The sequence below is a fragment of the Zalophus californianus genome, chromosome 2, assembly GCF_009762305.2.
Source record: "Zalophus californianus isolate mZalCal1 chromosome 2, mZalCal1.pri.v2, whole genome shotgun sequence".
Taxonomy (NCBI): domain Eukaryota; kingdom Metazoa; phylum Chordata; class Mammalia; order Carnivora; family Otariidae; genus Zalophus; species Zalophus californianus.
Window position 1 is genome coordinate 86,420,645 of NC_045596.1, and position 19,611 is coordinate 86,440,255.

The 19,611-nt window shown below is 37.8% G+C and overlaps 1 protein-coding gene across 5 annotated transcripts in view; it reads right to left on the reverse strand.

Annotated features, from left to right (window-relative positions):
- Positions 1 to 5,085: 5,085 nt before the first annotated feature.
- The window catches only part of PPA2 (inorganic pyrophosphatase 2), an 83,527-nt gene continuing 69,001 nt past the window's right edge, over positions 5,086 to 19,611 (reverse strand). For 4 of the 5 annotated variants that reach the window (XM_027598631.2, XM_027598629.2, XM_027598630.2 and 1 more), the window contains 2 exons: positions 6,334 to 6,373; positions 5,086 to 5,296 (listed from right to left, as the gene is read on the reverse strand). In XM_027598631.2, coding sequence (XP_027454432.1) covers positions 5,255 to 5,296; positions 6,334 to 6,373 — 82 coding nt within the window. In that variant the 3' untranslated portion in view covers positions 5,086 to 5,254. Of the gene's footprint in view, positions 5,297 to 6,333; positions 6,374 to 6,493; positions 6,636 to 19,611 lie in introns of all 5 variants that reach the window. The other variant, XR_003520735.2, reaches the window with a different exon arrangement.

Consider the following 19,611-nt stretch of genomic DNA (forward strand, 5'->3'; position numbering starts at 1 on the left):
CTTCCCAATGGAGAGAACCCTTGCAGAGGGATGGTAATCCCTGATCTTGCCGACTGCCAGGTACTTCTAGTCGTAAGACTACAGATGCACTTCTGCCATCCAGTTTTAGCTGCTTTGATTGGAGAAGTCTCATTGTTTGTTACTCTTTCATGATTTTTTTAAAATTGTACTGGTTCTACCAGATTTTATCCATTTTAGTTTGGAGTGTGAGTCTTAAAAATTTCTTACTTTTCATGTTTAACTTTTGACAGACACCAGGAAGCAGTAACATAACATAGTCCTATGTTAGTCCTGCTTGAGACAAGGAAAATTGGCGTATTTTGCCCCTGCTTCTCCAGTTAGCTCAGCATAAATATTTTCAGGATCCAGGTTTAGATGTTTTTATTTGAATGTGGGCTTATCTCTTTAAATTTGGATGCAGTTTTCAGGATTCAATTTTTGCACCTGAGACTAAGGATATCATAGACACTGATAAAAACATTCAGATCCAGTAGATAAATAGGTAAAGAAAACAAACAGAACATTTATAAGACACTATTACTAGTCAAGATGTAGGAAAAAATTTAAACCTATCATGAATAACAACAAAATACCCTGTCATAGGAAGGGTGGGAAAAAAGAAACTAGAAATCTCATATATTGCTGGTACCAATATAATATGGAACAGCCCTTATGGAAGATCTTTTTGGTCCTAAAGTGTTCTTATTCTATGAGTACATCTTATGGAACTTATACTAAGAAATTGACCTCAAAGAAAATGTTTTCCAGTATACTGGATTACCGTAGAAACCTCCTCAGTGAACTTCCTGTTTTTATCCTTGCCCTACACCGCCCCCAACCCCTCACTTCCAGCACAGTCCATTTTCAACACAGCAAGCAGAGTGACCCACTCTTCCGCTTAGGACCCTTCGTAGCTCCTGATTTTATCAGGGTGAGAGGCCAAGGCCTTACATGGGCCTAAAAGGCCGTTTGCTCTCTCTCCGTGACCTGTGGGACCTCATCTCTGTGACTCTGGCTGTTCCTTCTACAAGCCGGCCATACTCCTGCTTCAGGGCCTTTGTTCTTGGTGCTCCCTCTGCCTCAATGCTCTTCTTTCCCCAGAGACCCACGTGAGCCCACTCCCGCTTCTCAGCAACCCTCTGCCTGGCTGTCGTCTTCCCAGGGAGGCCTGGCCTCACCAACTCCATTTAAAATTCCAATTCACACTCCTACCCCTGGACCCAGGCTGGATTGCCCGTGTTCACCTTACCCTGTTCTTGTTCTTCTATGTACAATATAAATTACCTACGATGTTCATCTGTTTTCCCCACGCAGATGCAAGGTCCACAAGGGCGGGGACTTTTGTATGTCTTGCACTGACATAGCCAAAGAACTCGGAATAGCACCTGGCACGTATATAGGTAGTCAATAAATAATTGCTGAATTTTAAAATAGCAAAAAAGAGGAGGCATTTCTAGAAACAGAGGGTTGGCTAAATAAAATCATTGTAACCAGATGCATTCAGGACTGATGTAATTAAAGCCCTCTCATCTTTCAGCAGGCTTCAAACCTTTGCAACCAGGTACTCAAAAAGGGGAAGGAGTCCTTGATGTGTTGGGTATTCCTAATAGAGAAGGAACACACTGAAGCTTTCCTCTCGGGGTACACCAGGATAACCTTAAGTCATGGCATTCGGGGTATGACTGATAGATGCATTGTTGGTCCTGACACAGAGAGCTCAGAAAAGATTTTTTGACCGAAGCAAAGAGCAGCTTATGCCTTCCCTCCTGGCTGCAGTGGGCTCCTGGCTCCCTCTGAGTTGGGGGATAATGTGAGAAGTGGAGTTTGTTCTCACAGGTCATCCAAATAGGGTAACGTCAGGTCAACGGCAGAAGCCCTGACCTGCAGCCGGCCTCACATTTTACAAAGCTCTTGTCTTGTCGCCGCGCGGTCTCTGCTCCTGTCAGAGCGCAGCCAACCGCCTCACTGCTCCGACTTCTCTGCGGCTGTCCCATCAGAAGCAGAGGTTTCTCTGTCACCGGGCCTTCAGAAGACAGGTGCCAGGTGTAGGGCTGGCGGGATGGCCGATTCCTGTGGGCTCAGGCACTTTATCCAATCAGTTTGATAACTTAGAAATCAAAAGTTATTCACATCGGGTGTAAATTTTTCTGATTTGAAACCAAAAACACATTTAATATTTAACACTAAACTTAGTATTAACTTTATTCCCTTTCGTTTTTTTCCTACCAGGAGGCAATGATAACTTTCTGTGCATGAGCTCACTACAAAGGCAGACATCTAGTTTTCTTCCTCTTCTTCTTAGGGGAACAGTCTCAAACAGAACATCAACTGAGAAATCCCCAGTATCACTGATCCCTCGATTATCTAAACCAATGGGTTTGAAATTTGAATATATAAGACTCATGGCGATGAGGGGAAAACATGTTTGGGGCCCCCTCCCCCCAAATTCTGAGTTAACAGATTTTTAGGGAAAGGTGGAAAGATTTTTAAGAAGCATTCTAAGTAATTCTGAAGCTGGTGTTTCAAAGACCCCCACAGGCGAACCCTGATACACACCTTGGACAGAATGTACAAGGAGAATCAAAAAAGACACTACCCAGAATTTATAGATGTAATCCACTCTATAATAAGAGGGTAATAAGTAATAAAGATAATTGAGCAGTCACAAGACATATCTTTATCTATGACAATGCAATGATCCCTCTTCTGGGAATAAATCATCAAATGCTGCTCTTAATGAGTATATAAACTGCTAAACATACATGTAGTCCTTGATGGAGAAATGGGTTTTATGAAATTCAATGCACACCTTCTGCACAATAATGGGGTGAAATTAAACGTCCCATGTATGAAATGATTCTGTATGTGAAAAATAAAACCTCAGAAAAATTTCAGATACTTATAATAACAGCAAGTTTGAGAAAAATGGATCATCGATAGTCTACCTCTGATTTTTCACATCCACAGTTACTGGCTCTAGTAAGTGTTACTTAAACCCATCCACGGGTCACTTTTGGTTTCCTAATTTGTTGGAGGCAATTTTAACAATGGTTTACTCCACTTTTTCCAGGAGTTTTCCTTTATAACTATACAGTATAAAATTTACTAATTGTTCCATGGGAAAGGGCTGGAAAAGATCAAATCAGCTAGTCTGGAAGACACCATGAAACAATCATGAAATAGCCATTCAGTTAAATGTAACCGTCACCATTATAATGATGGCCATGTAGCAATGTAGAAAGATGCCTGTATGAGAAAAACTAAAATTCAAAATTATATATTTATTAAGATTATAACTATGCAAAATCATATATTGTGAAGACAATTTTGATTAACCATACTGAGGTCAGCAAGGCTCACTAAGTAACATCTAAGTACTACTAACTTCTAGGAGGGGAGGAGTCCAGCAGGTGCGGGTGGCCCCACCAGACATGGCCTCTCTCTTCCAACTCTCAGATTAATACACAACATGCCATAAGCCCATTAATTTGTCTTTTGATAACTCAGCTTACTGTTTTACAACTACTGTAACATTAGTTGTTCCTTATTTCCTCTATGCTTTATTATTTCCACAAAATAAAAAATCAGTGTTATCAATAAACTTAAAAACAAGAGATTCTCTCCTCACATTCTTAATGTCCTCCAAAGAAGTTTACAGATTCCCAAAGACGTCTCAAGTGAACATGACTATGTCACTTGGGCTAATCACTTTAACCCTCTGTGCCTGTCTCCTCGTCTGTAGAACAGGCATACTCTGAGCTTTGCCTACATCACAAGGCGGCTGTATGTGGGAAGCAACATGCATAGCAGGATGGCAAAACACAGCAGTTAGAGCCATACTGTCAAGAGTGCTAATTCTGGCTCTGAAACTGACTGTGACCTAGGGCAAGTTACAGAACTTCTCGGAGCCTCAAAATGAAGTGGGCAATCCCTACCTTATAGGGCATTATGCATGCATGACATCTAAAACCAACGACACAATAGATGCTCAAGAAATGGTTAGCTATTGTAACAGTGCTTTGTAAATTTCAAAACAGATTATGCAAATAGAACATGCTCATAATGATAACAGAGAAAAGATCTGAACGGAACTGGCCAGAACAGCACAGTAAGGGGAGTGTGAGCAGACAAGATGTTCTTGGGAGAGGAGCGAGTAGCGTGGCATGGCTGGAGGGTGGGACTCCTGGGGAAACCAGAGGGTCTGATTCTTCTTCTCCAAAACATGGAAAGCCATTGAAGCCATTCTGAGAAAATGTAACAAGGCAAGACCTTTGCTTTAGGAAAGTAACTGGCCATGTGGAGGATGGCATGAAAGGGAGAAAAAGCCGGAGACAGCACAACTCGCTCAGAAGACAGGAGGGCATGAGCTGGAGCTAGAGCAAAGGGGCTGAGGTGGAGGCCTGGATCCGGGGACCACGGAGAGGGGCTGGGAGGCTCCAGGGATCCAAGTGAATCAGGGGCCAGAGGGAGGTGGAAAGGAATGGAGAGGGCCAAGAAACATTTAGATGATCTTCATGAATGAAGACGGGAGGAGGTTGTTCAATATGATTTCAAGGGTTTGAGTGGGGGAGGCTAGGAGAATGTGAATTCCACTGCTGAAGAACGAGGGAAGATAAGAGTTCAGTTTTGGACCAGAGGGGTTGCAGACATCCAAGAGATAGACCTCACACGAGAGACCTGGGCTTCTTATGAAAACTTCAGCATCATTGCCGGAGAGGTGAGAATTGAGACTTAAGGGGACTGAATGAGAATCAGAGAGTTTAGGCCCTCTAAAGTAATAAATTCTAAGAAAGAGCCTTAATAAATATAAACACAATACACAGGCCTAATAAGAGGACAGAGTTTGGCTAAAGAAAGGTCCCACCAGCAACTTGAAAAAAGATAATGTGGTATGAAAATGAGAATAATTATCCACAGTAATCTAATTAGCTTACTAAATTTGTAATTTCTATATTAACCCACAGAAATAAAAGCTAATAAAATTGATGGGTTCCTTCAGCCACAGAAATTAGAACTGGTCAAAACTCAATGCTTCTAAATTTCTGCTACGAAATCAAAATCTTTTCATATCAATAAATATCCGAATAACTTAAAAATATCAGTCTTTATTTACATATTGTATATCTCAAAAAAGGCTGGGGGAAAAAAGTTTCAACAGGAAGTCAGTCAATTCTCATAGATCTGCCTGTTGCTAGCACTTGGGGGGAGAGGGGGTCGCGGAATCCTTGGAGATTGGAATCTTGATGGCAGAACTTCAAATGTTCGAATCACTTGCCAAGGAAGTGCCACACTTGCTCTGTGTTTGAAATGGGGAAGAGGGTGTCGGGGAAGGGGTAAAGAGGGAGGGAGGGGAGGGAGAGAAGACAAATTTAATTTAGACCTTTACGAAGTATTTAGAAAAACAATCACAAGCTTGGTATGACACATTTCCCTATTTCAGGTTACTCCCCTTTAAACTCTTGTCCTAAGTTCTCTCATTTGGCTCAGGCCTTATATAAAACTGTGCTAAAAATTCCAGAGCCTTCCCATTTTATTCCCTTCATCTTTCTGGATCATTTTAGTCTCTACCGAGTAACACAGAAGTCAGTGTCCTAGCTACAGCATGAAAGATCTAGGAAAACCTTGTACTGTAAAATTTGCCTGTCAAATATCCCAAAATGGGATAGTATTGTAAAGAAACAGTCTGTTAGTTTCCCATATAAGGAATATAGCTTGCTTTCCCATGAAATGTCTACAGATCTGCTCTTTTCTAAACATCGTAGAACTTGACACAGTAAATAGTTCTCATTTTCCTCCAATTTTGCAAGTTGAATGCTCTTCTAATGTTTTATATTAAAACAAAGATCAAAAATTTTGCAAAGTTTCAAAGATGAATGCTTCGTGCCTATGCTTATATTCTGAAATTCTTACTACACATTTTTACTTGTTTCTCAAAACAGCTTCAAATAATGGTTAACAAAAATACAGTATTTTCAATCCTATAAATTTTGATTTTAAGATATTTACTTAAAATGATTCATTAAAATGATAAGATAATAAAGAAAATCCCCCAAATTCAGGTATCTGGAGTCTCATTAAATTTATCAGAAGTACCTGAAACCTTTCAGTACTTCACCAAAAATGTCACTAACTCTAGCCTAAAAGTAATATATGTGCCCCTTCTCATTTTCTGAAATTAGGAAATAATTGATTTCATCTGAAAATTTTAAAGACTATTTTAAAAACTATTTTACTTGGTTTATATAACTTTTAAATTAACCTATTGTACTTTTTCTGGTTTCCACCATTATAAACAAATTTATATATCTAGCTCCTCAAGAACCAAAACCGTACCTTCTTCTTTACTTCTTCCCTTATTTGATGATGATGACACCTGAAAGATAAAAACAGAGTCCCTGTCATGAATATCTAGATGTGGAAACTACATCCACAATGTTTTTTTTTTTTCTTCGTGAAACTATAGAACAAACGTTATGCGCAATGGTTCTCTCACCTGAGAAAAGTTAAGTATTCCTCTTTGCCTCTAATTATCATTGCTTCTTCTTTTGGATAAACAAACCACAGATGTAGAGTCAAATAAAAAAAGCATGCTTGAAAATATTTTTCTCATTAACCCATGGGAACTACTGAGAATGCTGAGGAGAGAGAGAGGTTTTCTTTCAGTTGCTTCCCTGGCTGAGGACTAGAGGACAAAAATCCAACATACACATTCAAAGACACGTCATGCACGTGCACGTACGTAAACACACACACACACACACACACACATTATATAATTTATTTAGCTGTCTTTTAGAGCATTTTTCTGTTTATTTCCATGACTGGGCCAAGATTTATAGAACAAATATAGTATAATCTGTGATAGACAAGTTTGAAAGAAAGACTTTTCTGAGATATCAGATTTTTTTTCCTAATTAAGAACAATACATTTTTTAGTTGTTGTTTCTTTTTTTTTTTTTTTCAACATTTTATTGAGAGACCCCTCATCCATGGAGAGGAATGCACCAAGCCCAAGAATTAACATCTATGTAATCACCACCCAAGTTGAGAAATGGAACAGGCCAGGCCCTTCCCCAATCATAACTTTTTCTCCCCTCGGGATAACCACTACCCTGATTTTATAAAACATTTGAGATTTCAAATTTAATAATCAACTTCTAATTCTCTGATTTTGCTCACCTTCAATAGGAAAGATCTGTTTCTAACCTTTGAGGTATGGGACAAAGGTACATAGGGAAGACCGCATACCATACATGTGAATACTTAAAAGTTATAAATCAAGCTAACAAAGTGATGAATGGAGTGTAAAGTATGTTCCATCCTCCTATCTTGAGAAATACACTTTTGTAACGACTTGGAAGCCCTCGTTTGGCATTCTAGACACCCCAGAGACTGCCTGAATACAGCAGAGTAAGGAAAAGAGGCACGTGGCCCTCATCCTGCCCCACTTCTCTCCCATTCGCAGGCTCCAGTCTGTATTGAGGGGCCTCACTTGCACAAGGGCAGAAATTCCAGCCCACACATATATGTACTCCCTGCCTCCGAACAGCCACCCAATGGCCCCTGCAGAAGTAACAGCGAGCACACTGTTCACAAAGGAAGAGCATGGATTTGGGGAGATGCCCATGAAGACCCTGGAAACAGGCCTGCAGCTATGTGGGCAAAGAATTCCAGGATTTTGAGTAGCTACAGGGTGGTATGGAATGCGGGGGCTTGGCTCCTGGTGAATGCACAACTTTGGTCCCTTGGTCTTGCCTTATGGGGCGGGACATAACTGATGAAGGCCAAAGCAAAGTAGGGCCCTCCTTGCTTAGGTCTAAGGGCAGTACTAAATAAGAACAAGTCAGTAGGAAGAAAAACTTAAATTTCAGCAATAGTAAATAGTCTCTGGATAGTTAATGCGTCAACTTGGAAGGTGTTTGTAGCTGAGATTAACATTTAAATAGGTAAACTCTCAGTAAGGCAGACTGCCCTCCTCAATGTGGGTGGGCCTCAACCAATCAGTTGAAGGTATGACTAGAACAAAAAGACCAGCCTCCCCAAGCAAGAGGAAATTTTCCAGCAAACTGCCTTTGGACTTCATCTGCATCCCTGGCTCCCCTCTGTCTCCAGCTTGCTGGCCTACTCAGATTCTGGACTCACTAAGCCTCCACAATCACTTTTTACATATATCTATACAACCTATTGTTTCTTTGGAGAACCCTAATACATTCCTCTGAATCATAAATAGTTTAAAGTTATTTTTCCTTCTACTCTTTAAGAAAAAAGCTAATCAAATGTACTTTATGTTCTGTCACAGAAAAATGATGTAACAAAAAAACCTCTGTATAAATTCTATATAAAACATCCTTGAGATTTCCAAGTACTTCAAAAAAAAAAAAAATCAAGAAAAATTCTATTCAGCTTCCTAGCACAAGAAAATGCTTAATGATGGTTGGTTTGGAGGATGACAGAACTTATGTAAACCTGGGTGTGCAAGTGACTCCCAGTATAAAAATTATACTCATTTGAGAGTAGGCCTCTGGGATTTGATGGCTGTTTTACTACACAGACAATAAGATAGAGTAACTTCTTTATTCTTTGAAATTGGTATGCTCTTTCAATTGTGCAGGACATCTATTACAAAGTTTGTTGGAAAGTTAGCTGTTTAGTTTTCCTGTTCAAAATGAGCAGCTGTTTCTTGCTGGAGCTGCCAAACATTTCAGAGGAAGGAAATGTGTGGTATATAAGCATACATCAGAGATACTGCAAGTTTGGTTCTGCCACTGACATAATGCAAATATTGCAATAAAATGAGCCAAATGAATTTTTGATCTCCTAGTAAAGGTTATGTATACACTCTATTAAGTGTGCAATAGCATTATATCTAAAATAAAAATGTAAATACCTTAATTTAAAAATTACTGCTAAAAAAAGCTAACCATCACCTGAGTTTTCAGTGAGTTATAATCTTTTTGCTGGTGGAGGGTCTTGCCTTGATGTTGACGGCTGCTGACTGATCAGGTTGGTGGTTCCATACGTTTGGGTGGCTTAGCAGTTTCTTAAACAAATAAGGCAACAGTGAAGTTTGCCACATCGATTGACTTCTCCTTTCATGAATAATTTCTCTGCAGCATGTGATGCTGTTTGACAGCATTTTACCTACAGTAGAACTTGTTTCGAAACTGGAGTTAATACTCTCAAACCCTGCTGCTACTTTATCAACTGAATTTATGTAATATTCTAAATCCTTTATTTCAACAATCTTTACAGCATCTTCACCAGGAACAAATTTCATCTCAAGAAAACACTTTCTTTGTTCATCCATAATAAACAACTCCTCATTCAACTTTTACCATGAGATTGCAGCAATTCAGTCCCATCTTCAAACTCCACTTCTCATTCTAGTTCTCTTCCTATTTCCACCATATCTGCAGCTACCTCCTCCACTGAAGTCTTGAACCCCTCAAAGTCATCCATGAAGGTTGGAATCAACTTCTTCCAAACTCCTGTTCACGTTGATATTTTGACCTCTTCCTTTGAAATACAAATGGTCTTAATTAGGTCTAGAATGGTGAGGCCTTTCTAGAAGGTTTTCAATTTACTTTGCCCAGGTCCATAGAGGAATCACTTATCTGTGGCAGCTATAGCCTTATGAAAGGTATTTAAGTTGTAAGACTTGAAAGTCCAAATCACTCCTTTGATCCATGAGCTGCAGAATGCATGTTGTGTTAGCGGGCATGAAAACAACATGAATCTCACCGTATATCACCATCAACTGTCTTCAGTGACCAGATGCATTGTCAACGAGTAATAATATTGTGAAAGGATACTAGGTCTCAACAGTGGGCTTAAATAGTCAGTAAACCATGTTGTAAACAGATGTGCTGTCATGCAGGCTTTGTTGTTTCATTTACAGAGCACAGACAGAGTAGAGTTAGAATTCTTCAGGGTCCAAGGATTTATGGGAAGGCAATGAAGTCACCAGCTTATGAGCCCCTGACAAGTCGGCCTGTCCTTTGAAGCTTTGGAAGCCAAGCACTGAATTCTGCTCTCTCGCTATGAAAGTTATAGATGGCATCTTCTTCCAATAGAAGGCTGTTCCATCTACACTGAAAATCAATTGCTTAGCGTCTTCTCTCTCATCATCTTAGCTAGACTTTCTGCTGACTTGCTGCAGCTTCTTTTCCAACAGCACTTGCTGCTTCACCTTGAACTTCTATGTTATGGAGACAGCTTCTTTCCTAAAACCTCATGAACCAACCTCTGCCAGCTTCCAACTTCTCTTCTGCAGCTTCCTCACCTCTCAGCCTTCACAGAATTGAGAAAAGTTAGGGCCTTGCTCTGGATTAGGCTTTGGCTTAAGGGAATGTTGTAGCTGGTTTAATCTTCTGTCCACACCGCTCAAACATTCTCCATAGCAGCAATAAGGCTGTTTTGCTTTCGTATCACTTTGGGTGTTCACTGGAGTAGTGAAGAACTTTTCCTTTGCATTCACAATTTGGCTTATTGTATGAAGCAAGAAGACTAGTTTTGGGCCTGTCTTGGCTTTCAAAATGTGCCTTCTCCATTAAGGTTAGTCGTTTTTAGCTTTTGATTTAAAATGAAAGATGTGGGACTCTTCCCTTCACCTGAACACTCAGAGGCCATTGTAGGGTTATTAATTGGCCTAATTTCAATATTGTTGTGTCTCAGGTAATAGGAAAGACTCTCTTTGGGCCAGATGGGGAACAGCCAGACAGTAGAACAGTCCGAATACACACATTTGTCCATTACCTTCACTGCCTTTTATGAGTGTGGTTTGTGGCACCCCAAAACAACTACAATGGTAACATCAAAGCTCCCTGATCACAGATCACCATAACAAATATGGTAATAAAAAAGTTTGAAATATTGTGAGAATCACCATAACATGACAGAGATACAAAGTGAGCAAATGCTTTTAGAAAAGTGGCACAGAGCCAATAGACTTGCTTAACAGTTATCACAAACCTCAATATGTATACAATGGCAGCATCTGTGAAGCACAATAAGGTGAATGGCAATAAAATGAGGCATGCCTGTACAAAACAGGATAATTGGGCAACTTCTCATTAACCTAAAAAAGTACTACAGGACAGAAACGAACAAACTACTCTAGCTGAAACACTTACCATTACGTTTTATTTTAAAAATAATTTCCAGGGGCGCCTGGGTGGCTCAGTCGGTTAAGTGTCCGCCTTCAGCTCACATCATGATTCCAGGGTCCTGGGATCGAACCCTGCATTGGGCTCCCTGCTCTGTGGGGTGTCTGCTTCTCCCTCTCCCACTGCCCCTCCTCACCTCCCGACTTGTGCTCTCTTTCTCTCTACCCCCCTGCACTCTCCCTCTCAAATAAACAAAATCTTAAAAAAAATAATTTTCAGAATGTTATTTCTTCATTCATTTTTTTTAAAGATTATTTTTATTTTTAAGTAATCTCCACACAGAATGTGGGGCTCAAACTCACAACCCCAAAATCAAGAGTCATGTGCTCTACCAAGCCAGCCAGGCACCCCCTTATTTCTTCAACCTTAAAATATATTTCTTGGTTAGTAGAATATATTCAGTGTGTACAAAGCCTTATAAAAAAAGAAAACAAACATCACCAATAAGTCAAATGCTCAGAGATAAGAACTCTTATAGTTTGGGGGTCATTTTTTTTTTTTTACATTTTTCCATATTAACATATGCCAGAATAGAGACCAACATTTAAATCTGAGAACAAGGGGTTCATGAGACACATCTGCTCTTCAATTCTGCACCTATAGTCAAAAGCTTCCTGATTTTTTTTTTAAAGATTTTATTTATTTATTTGAGAGAGAGAGAATAGAGAGAGAGAGAGCACGAGAGGGAAGAGGTTCAGAGGGAGAAGCAGACTCCCCGCTGAGCAGGGAGCCCGATGTGGGACTCGATCCCGGGACTCCAGGATCATGACCTGAGCCGAAGGCAGTCGCTTAACCAACTGAGCCACCCAGGCGCCCTCAATGGCTTCCTGATTCTTAAATGTAACAACAAACCACACCTGCTTACAAAAAAATGGAAGAACTAAGAGCAGCACAGAGGAGCACCTAAAAGTGACCCAATCCCAACTCTGTCAGAAGTCACCACCACGACGTTTTCATGGTAAGAAATGAAGAAAGCATTTTCAGTTACTTACAGGAAAAATGTGGGCACCCTCTAATCATCTAATACAAATTCTCCACAAAACAGTATTATTTTATATTCTTATTCTAAAAATGCCATCTCTCCTTTTCCCACTCCAAAAATACTTTCATAAACGAATCTGGAGTTTTCAGTACCAAAGTATTCCTCTTTCTTTTACCCACCAAAGAAAGCTTACTCTAGCCTCTGTCCCGATTCATGCTTAAACTGCATTTTAAGTTGATATGAACCATTAATACAACTGCTCTGTACTTAGTGCCTCTACTTCATATAACGCCACCAGGTCCCTATAAGCATCTTCCATTGCAGGTTACATTTGTTCAACTTAATTAACTAACGTGATACACTGACTGAAACAGTATAAAACTGTGCTTTCCTATATAAGAATTGATATTCTTTCACTTTATTATAAGGGTTCAAAATTAAAGGGAAAAAAAGTTCCTGGTTTTTCATTCAGGTATAGCAGGGTTGTAGTTGATTAATTTAATTAATTAAATTGATTTAATTAAATTGATTTAATTAATTAAATTATCTTGAATATTCTCTTCCTGCATTATATTTCCACAGTTCATAAGGCAATTGCTGTGTATTAGTTTTACTTTTACATTTCTTTTCTGATTTTTGCTTTAGAAAGCCAGCAAAATATGACCAATTCTTAGTTATCCATAGACAAAATGTAGAGTATTTTAGGTTATGTAAGCTTAATCTACTTCCTCTTTTTTTTTTTTTTTTTTAGATTTTATTTATTCATGAGAGACAGAGGGAGAGAGAGAGGGAGAGAGAGAAGCAGAGGGAGAAGCAGGCTCCCAAGGAGCAGGGAGCCCAATGCGGGACTCGATCCCAGGACCCTGTGATCATGACCTGAGCCGAAGGCAGACGCTTAACGACTGAGCCACCCAGGCACCCAACTTCCTCTTCCTTTCAATAATGTATATAATTGGCTAGAATCAAACAAAATGACCTTATTTTCATTTGTTTTGTTCACCTTTGAGTGGTGATACAGAGTGAGCTTTTAAGAAGTCAAAAAGGAACATCTTTGTAATTATTAAAATTTTTCAAAGTGTCTTTTCTTGATAAATCAGGATCTGATTCTAGTGCACTGACCTTTAACATTCAGCTGAGGAGTCCTGACATCAAATACAAAATCACCATTCCAAATTTCACACAACACTGCGGATATCACTGCTTCACTAAAGAAATAAAGTCTACCAAATGTAGTCAGTACATTTTTAATTAAAGTAGAAATTTCCCCCTTACTCTTCTCCTTCAACGCACTACTCATGACCCTATGAACCATCATCACGGCCATCTCTGAGCTTTGTGTGCTCCAGGTTTGCCTGAGACTGCTTTTAGGGGAAACCTGGCCAAGGGAAGGCAAAAACAAAGTCAGACTGCTGCTGCTGCTGAGACTTCTCTGGGAGGTACTCTCTTCTCCCAGTTCCAGAAGTTTCTAGTGCTTTCCACCACTCCTGTGAGCTAAAGGTTCACAGTATCATGAGACTGGGCACTGCAACTGAGTAGGAGTGTGCTACTTATTCTCTTTGTCCTGAATCCTAAATTCTAGGAATTTTAATCCCTGAGGCTACCAGGCTGTGCAGGGCCTGAGACAGGTCTGGGAATTTCTTTAGCAATGAGTGTGGTTCTTTCTCAGTCCCACATGCACTGAGTTTGTGTGTGCAACCTCACAAAGGTCAATTCTTTTTTTTTTTCCCCCAGCAAAATGACTACAGTCACCAAATACAAAAAAACCTTACAAATTACCTAATTCAAACTTTCCCCAACTTCGCATGATGCCTAGAGATTTTCCATTTCCTCAGAGAGCAGAATACAAGGAAAGTGCTTAAATAGAAGCATGTGGGAAAATTCTGGGGAAAAAATTCCCAGATGGGAAAAGTGGTTAAGTATTAGAATAAGTTATGTTGTAGAAACTAACTTCTCTTTCCTCTTCCCTTTCTGTTCATGTCTCTGAATATAGGACTGATTCTCATTGAATAATTTAAATTAGTCACAATGACTTTTCCAATATCCAACAATGGGATGGGCTATCCCATGAAGGAGTGACATCCTCATCACTGGAAGTATTCAAGAAGCTGGAATAGAAGGGATTTTTCTCTCTGTGGTCCATTTAATTCAACAACATTAATGCCAATAGTGATAATAAAACCCAACGTGTATTGAGTACTTTCTAGCTGCTTCACATTTTACCTGAATTATCTCATCCAATTCTCTATAACTCTTATAAGGAAGATAGTATTCTTAGCTCCATCTTATAAATAAACCAGGCATAAATAAGTTAAATAATTTGTCTTAAGTTATGAATGAAAGACCTGATATTTGGACCTAGATGGTCTGACTCTGGAACTTTTTTTTTTTTCCATAATGAAACTCACTGGACTAACACCAACATAAAATAAATGGTGCACATTGTATTTATAGTATCGTTTAGTAAGTTTTGACATATATACACACTCAAAGTCATCATCGTAATCAAGATAATAAACATATTCCCCACTATCCCCAATTTCTTCCTGTCCCTGTAAAAGAAACTATGAAATCTTTCCTCCCTTGGCTCTCCCCCAAACTCTCCAACCAATGATGTTTTGTGTCACTATACACGAGCATTTGCATTTCCTAAAATTTTATATAAATGGTATGATATAATGTGTATGTCTGCCTTTATATACCCAATTTTCTAAATTTTTAAAAATTGTCAGCCATGTTATAAGCATGTACCAAATACTCATTTTTTTATTGCTGAGTACTCCCACTGCTGAACATATGGTCTGAATATACCACAATTTATCTATCCATTCATCTGTTGATGGACATATGGGTTGTTTTCACTTTTTGTCTATTACAAAGAAAGCTGATATAAACATTTGTGTACAAGTCTTTGTATGGACATATACTTCCATTTCTCTTGCGTAAATATCTAAAAGTGGAATGGCTAGATCACATGGTAGGTCTATGCTTAACTTCTCAAGAAAATGCCAAATTATTTTTTCCATAGTGGTTATATCATTTTTCATTCCCATCAGCAGGCTATGGAATGACCAGTTCCTCCACATACTTGCTCGCAACTGGAATGGCCAATCTTTTATATTTTTAGCTATTCTAAGAAGTGTGTATGTCATTGTGGTTTTTAATTTATATTTCCTTAATGACTAGTCAAGCTGAGCATCATCTCACGTGTTTTCAGTATGTCGTCTTTGGCAAAGTGACCAAATATTTTGCACATTTCCTTTGGGGGTGAGGGGATGTTTCATTTTCTTATTAATGAATTGTGAGAATTCTTTATATAATATAGGACAAGTCCCTTTTTCAGGTATATGATTTTCAAATATGTTCTTACTGTATGTGGCTTTTTATTCTCTTGAGTATTTTTTACAGAAGAGAAATTTTTAATTTTGATAAAATTCCATTTATCATTTTTAAAAATGGGTTATGCTTTCAGTGCCATATCTAAAAAACTTTGTCTAATGAACCCAAGATCAAAATAGGTTTACAGTTTTATGTTTTAAATTTTGGTCTAGGATACATTTTAGACAATTATCATATATACAGTGCAAGGTATGGACTGAAGTGAGGTTTCTTTGGTACCATATGGAATAACCAACTGTTCAAGTACTACTTGTTGAAAAGATATCATTTTGAAAATCAGTTGTCCACATATATGTAGGTCTATTTCTGGATTTGGTTTCATTGATTTGTCTAGTTTTACACCATTACTAAAGTCTCTTGATAACTGTAGTTTTATAAAATGTCCTGAGATCAGGAAGTTACTATTCCAACTTTCTTCTTAATAAAGTTGTTTAATTTATTCTAGGTCTCTGGTACTTATGAGTTTGTTAATTTCTATAAAAAAGTGTATTAGAATTTGATTGACATTGCACTGAAATCTATATAGATCAATTTGAGAAGAACATAATTTGAGTCTTCATGATGTATTTACTATGTTTATAAATATATCTATTAATGTAGTTCTCTGATTTCTGTTGGCAATGCTTTAGTTTAACAGGCTCTTCACATATTTTTTTCCAGATATATCCCTAGGTGTTTCATATTTTTGATGCCATGATAAATATATTTACTTTGTTTCCAAATGTTTATTTCTAGCATATAAAAATGTAATTGTTTTTTGTATATTGATCTTGTATCCTGCAACAAACTTGTTAAATTTACTTATTCTGGTCGCTTTCAGGTATATTTTATTGACTATTCTACATAGACATTCATGTCATCTTCCTTTATAAGCTGGATGCCCTTTCCTTCTTTTTACTGCACTGGCTAGAACCTACAATGCTGAATAAAAGTAGTGGAAGTCAGTTAGGCCAAGTATTGTGTTTATGGAAAGATTTTAAGTGCACATTTAATTTGTTTATGCCTATTTCTTCTTCAGTGAACTTTGGTAATTTACATATCTCAAGGAATCTGTCCATTTCATCCAAGTTGTCAAATTTACTGGTATAAAGTTTTTCATAGTATTTTCCTACTGTTCTCCTAATAACTGTAGAATCAGCAGGGATGTCACTTTTCTCATTCCTGATGCTGAAAATTTGTCTTCTTTTCTTTCCTGATCATTCTGGCTAAAGAGGTAGCAATTTTATCGATCATTTCATGAACTAGCTTTTGGTTTTACTAATTCTGTTGTTTTCCTAGGCGTTCAAATTTTTTAAATTATGAATACTTCAAACATGCAGAAAATGCAGACAATTATAACACATACCTACTCCCTACACTTTTAAAAGAGTTAACGTTGTTATTTCTCTTATTTCAGAAACTTTACAGCTGAAGTCTCTTTTTCTCCCTACTCATCAGAAATTAAAATCGTATTTATTTCCCTTCTCAGAAGTAACCTGTAACCACCATGCTAACACTGTTTACCGTTCTTATTTATGTTTCTAAAATGTGAACACCATATCAGTTTGTACCCATAAAAATATATGGTACTGCTTTGGGTGTTTTGCATACTATGCATTATGTCTTGCTGCAAAAGACCTTCCTGCCCAACACTGCACTTTCAGGTTTTATCTATGTAGAGTCACACAGTTCCAATTTCCATATTTTGCCTGTGGCACAGCACTCTACCACATAAATATACTATAGTTTATTTACCCAGCTCTTAGCCATAGACTTTAGTCAGTTTCCAATTTTGCCATGTCTGATCACATAAACACACATAGTAGTGTCTCTGTAGAATGTGTACTAAGAAGAGCAATTTCTGAGTAGTGGATTCTAAGTATCTTCAACTTTACTTACAATTACTTAATTGCTCTTTAAAGTAGTTGTGTCAATTTATACTCCCATCAAACATATCAACAAGTATGAGAGGTCTCCTTTCCCCACTTGCTTAAAAACACCTGGAAAACAGATTTCTACACGTTTGCCAACACGGTAACTATGAAATTACATTGTGTCTTAGTTTTGTGTTTGTTTGTTTTTTAAGATTTTATTTATTTATTTGACAGAGAGAGAGAGATGGTGAGAGAGGGAACACAAGTAGGGGGAGTGGGAGAGGGAGAAGCAGGCTTCCCACTGAGCAGGGAGCCCGATGTGGGGCTCAATCCCAGGACCCTGGGATCATGACCTGAACCGAAGGCAGACGCTTAACGACCGAGCCACTCAGGTGCCCCTATTGTGCCTTAGTTTGATCTCACTGATTACTGGTAAGATACAGCAAATTTTCACGTTTACTGGCCATTTAAGTGTCCTCTTTTGTGAATTGTCCATTTATATTGTTTGCCCATTTTTTTTCCCTACTAGGTTATCTTTTTCTTGTTGATCTGAATAAGTTGTTAAATCTTGTCATTTATATGCAAATATCTTCTCCCAACCAATGGCTTATGTTTTACCTCATTTTATGGTATCTTGTAACTGTTCAGTTTTTTTTTTTTTAAACTTCATTTAAATTTATCAATTCTTTTTAGGTTATTCCCGGCCTTTACTACGCCATATAAATTTTAGGATCATCCTGTCAAGTTCAATCAAAAACCCTGTAGGATCCTGATTAAAAATCAAGTGACTTCATTAATTAATATGGGAGAAATGGCCATTTTCATTATTATGCATATTCATCTATTTTTTAAAAAACTCCTTATGCTGTACTTCCCTATTCATACTTTTCCATTTATTCTTGATTTAATATTGGTAATTTATATTTTAAACAAAATTTTCAATTCATCTGTGTTTAGAAAGGTATTGCCAAAAGCATCTCACAGTATTCCCTTCTGTTTATTTAAATATCTCCTATGTCCATAATTATGTCTTTAATTCTTGACATTTTCATTTGTTTTCTCTTTCATCCTTCCTATAATAGTTTTGTCTATATTATTATTCTTAAAAAAAGTTAAACCCAGCTTTTGTTTTAATCGATCCTTGCCATTATCTGTTTTCTTTCATTAAACATCTGCTGTAGGGGCGCATGGGTGGTTCAGTCAGTTAAGCGTCTGATTTCCACTCAGGTCATGATCTCAGGGTCATGAGACTGAACCCTGTCAGGCTCTGTGCTGGGTGTGGAGCCTGCTTAAAATTCTCTCTCCCCCTCCCCCTCTGTCCCTTCCCCCACTAAAAAAAATAAAAATTGCTCTACTCTTTGTAACTTACTTTCTTATGTTAAAAGAAGAAAAAGAACAGAGTAACTGTTGAGTTCAGAATCTGGCCTCTCAATTTTCATTTCTGCTATATCATTTTACTGCTCTCAAAAACTGTTTTTGCTGCATTGTTCAAGTTTTGACATATAGCAACCCAGCTGTCACTCAATTTTAAGGATTTTATGATTCCTTACAATTTGTTTTGTTGAGGTATAACTTATTCAGAAGTGTTTTTAGTTTCTAAACATATGGATTTGGGGTTATTTCTTTTAATATTTTCATAAGGGATAAGTAAACTTTACTATACTATAGACAAGAGAATGTTGTCTCCATGACATCAACTCTTGGGCTTTTTTTTTTTTTTTGCAACTCTTTTTGTGGACTAATACTCAATTTTTGGAAGTGTCCACATGTACTAGAAAAAAACGATGCATTCTCTAATTATATATGTCTGTAAGATTAAGCTTGTAAACTTTGTTTCAATCTACTCAACATATTTTCAAAAAATATTTACATACAGTAAAGGATCCTAAAAGTAGCATCTTAAATCCCAGTAGTCAAATTGTCATCAAAAGCAACTAATATTATATCTGGAAGGTAAATCACATAATGTATGCACATACCTACACAAACACACATTTTTTTGTTCCCTATAAATGCTCTGAATCTTGCTCCTGGAAATAAAGCTCCAATTTCTAGTCACATCATCCTCAAGAATTGCAAAGTCCCATATTTTCTGGCTCTAAAGTTACATAAAAGTTAAAAAAAAAAAAAAAAAAAGACACAATATCCCCAGACATGTAATTAGGTGGTCCTATGGTTGAACTATTACAGACTGTTACTCTTGTTGCCAGAGATC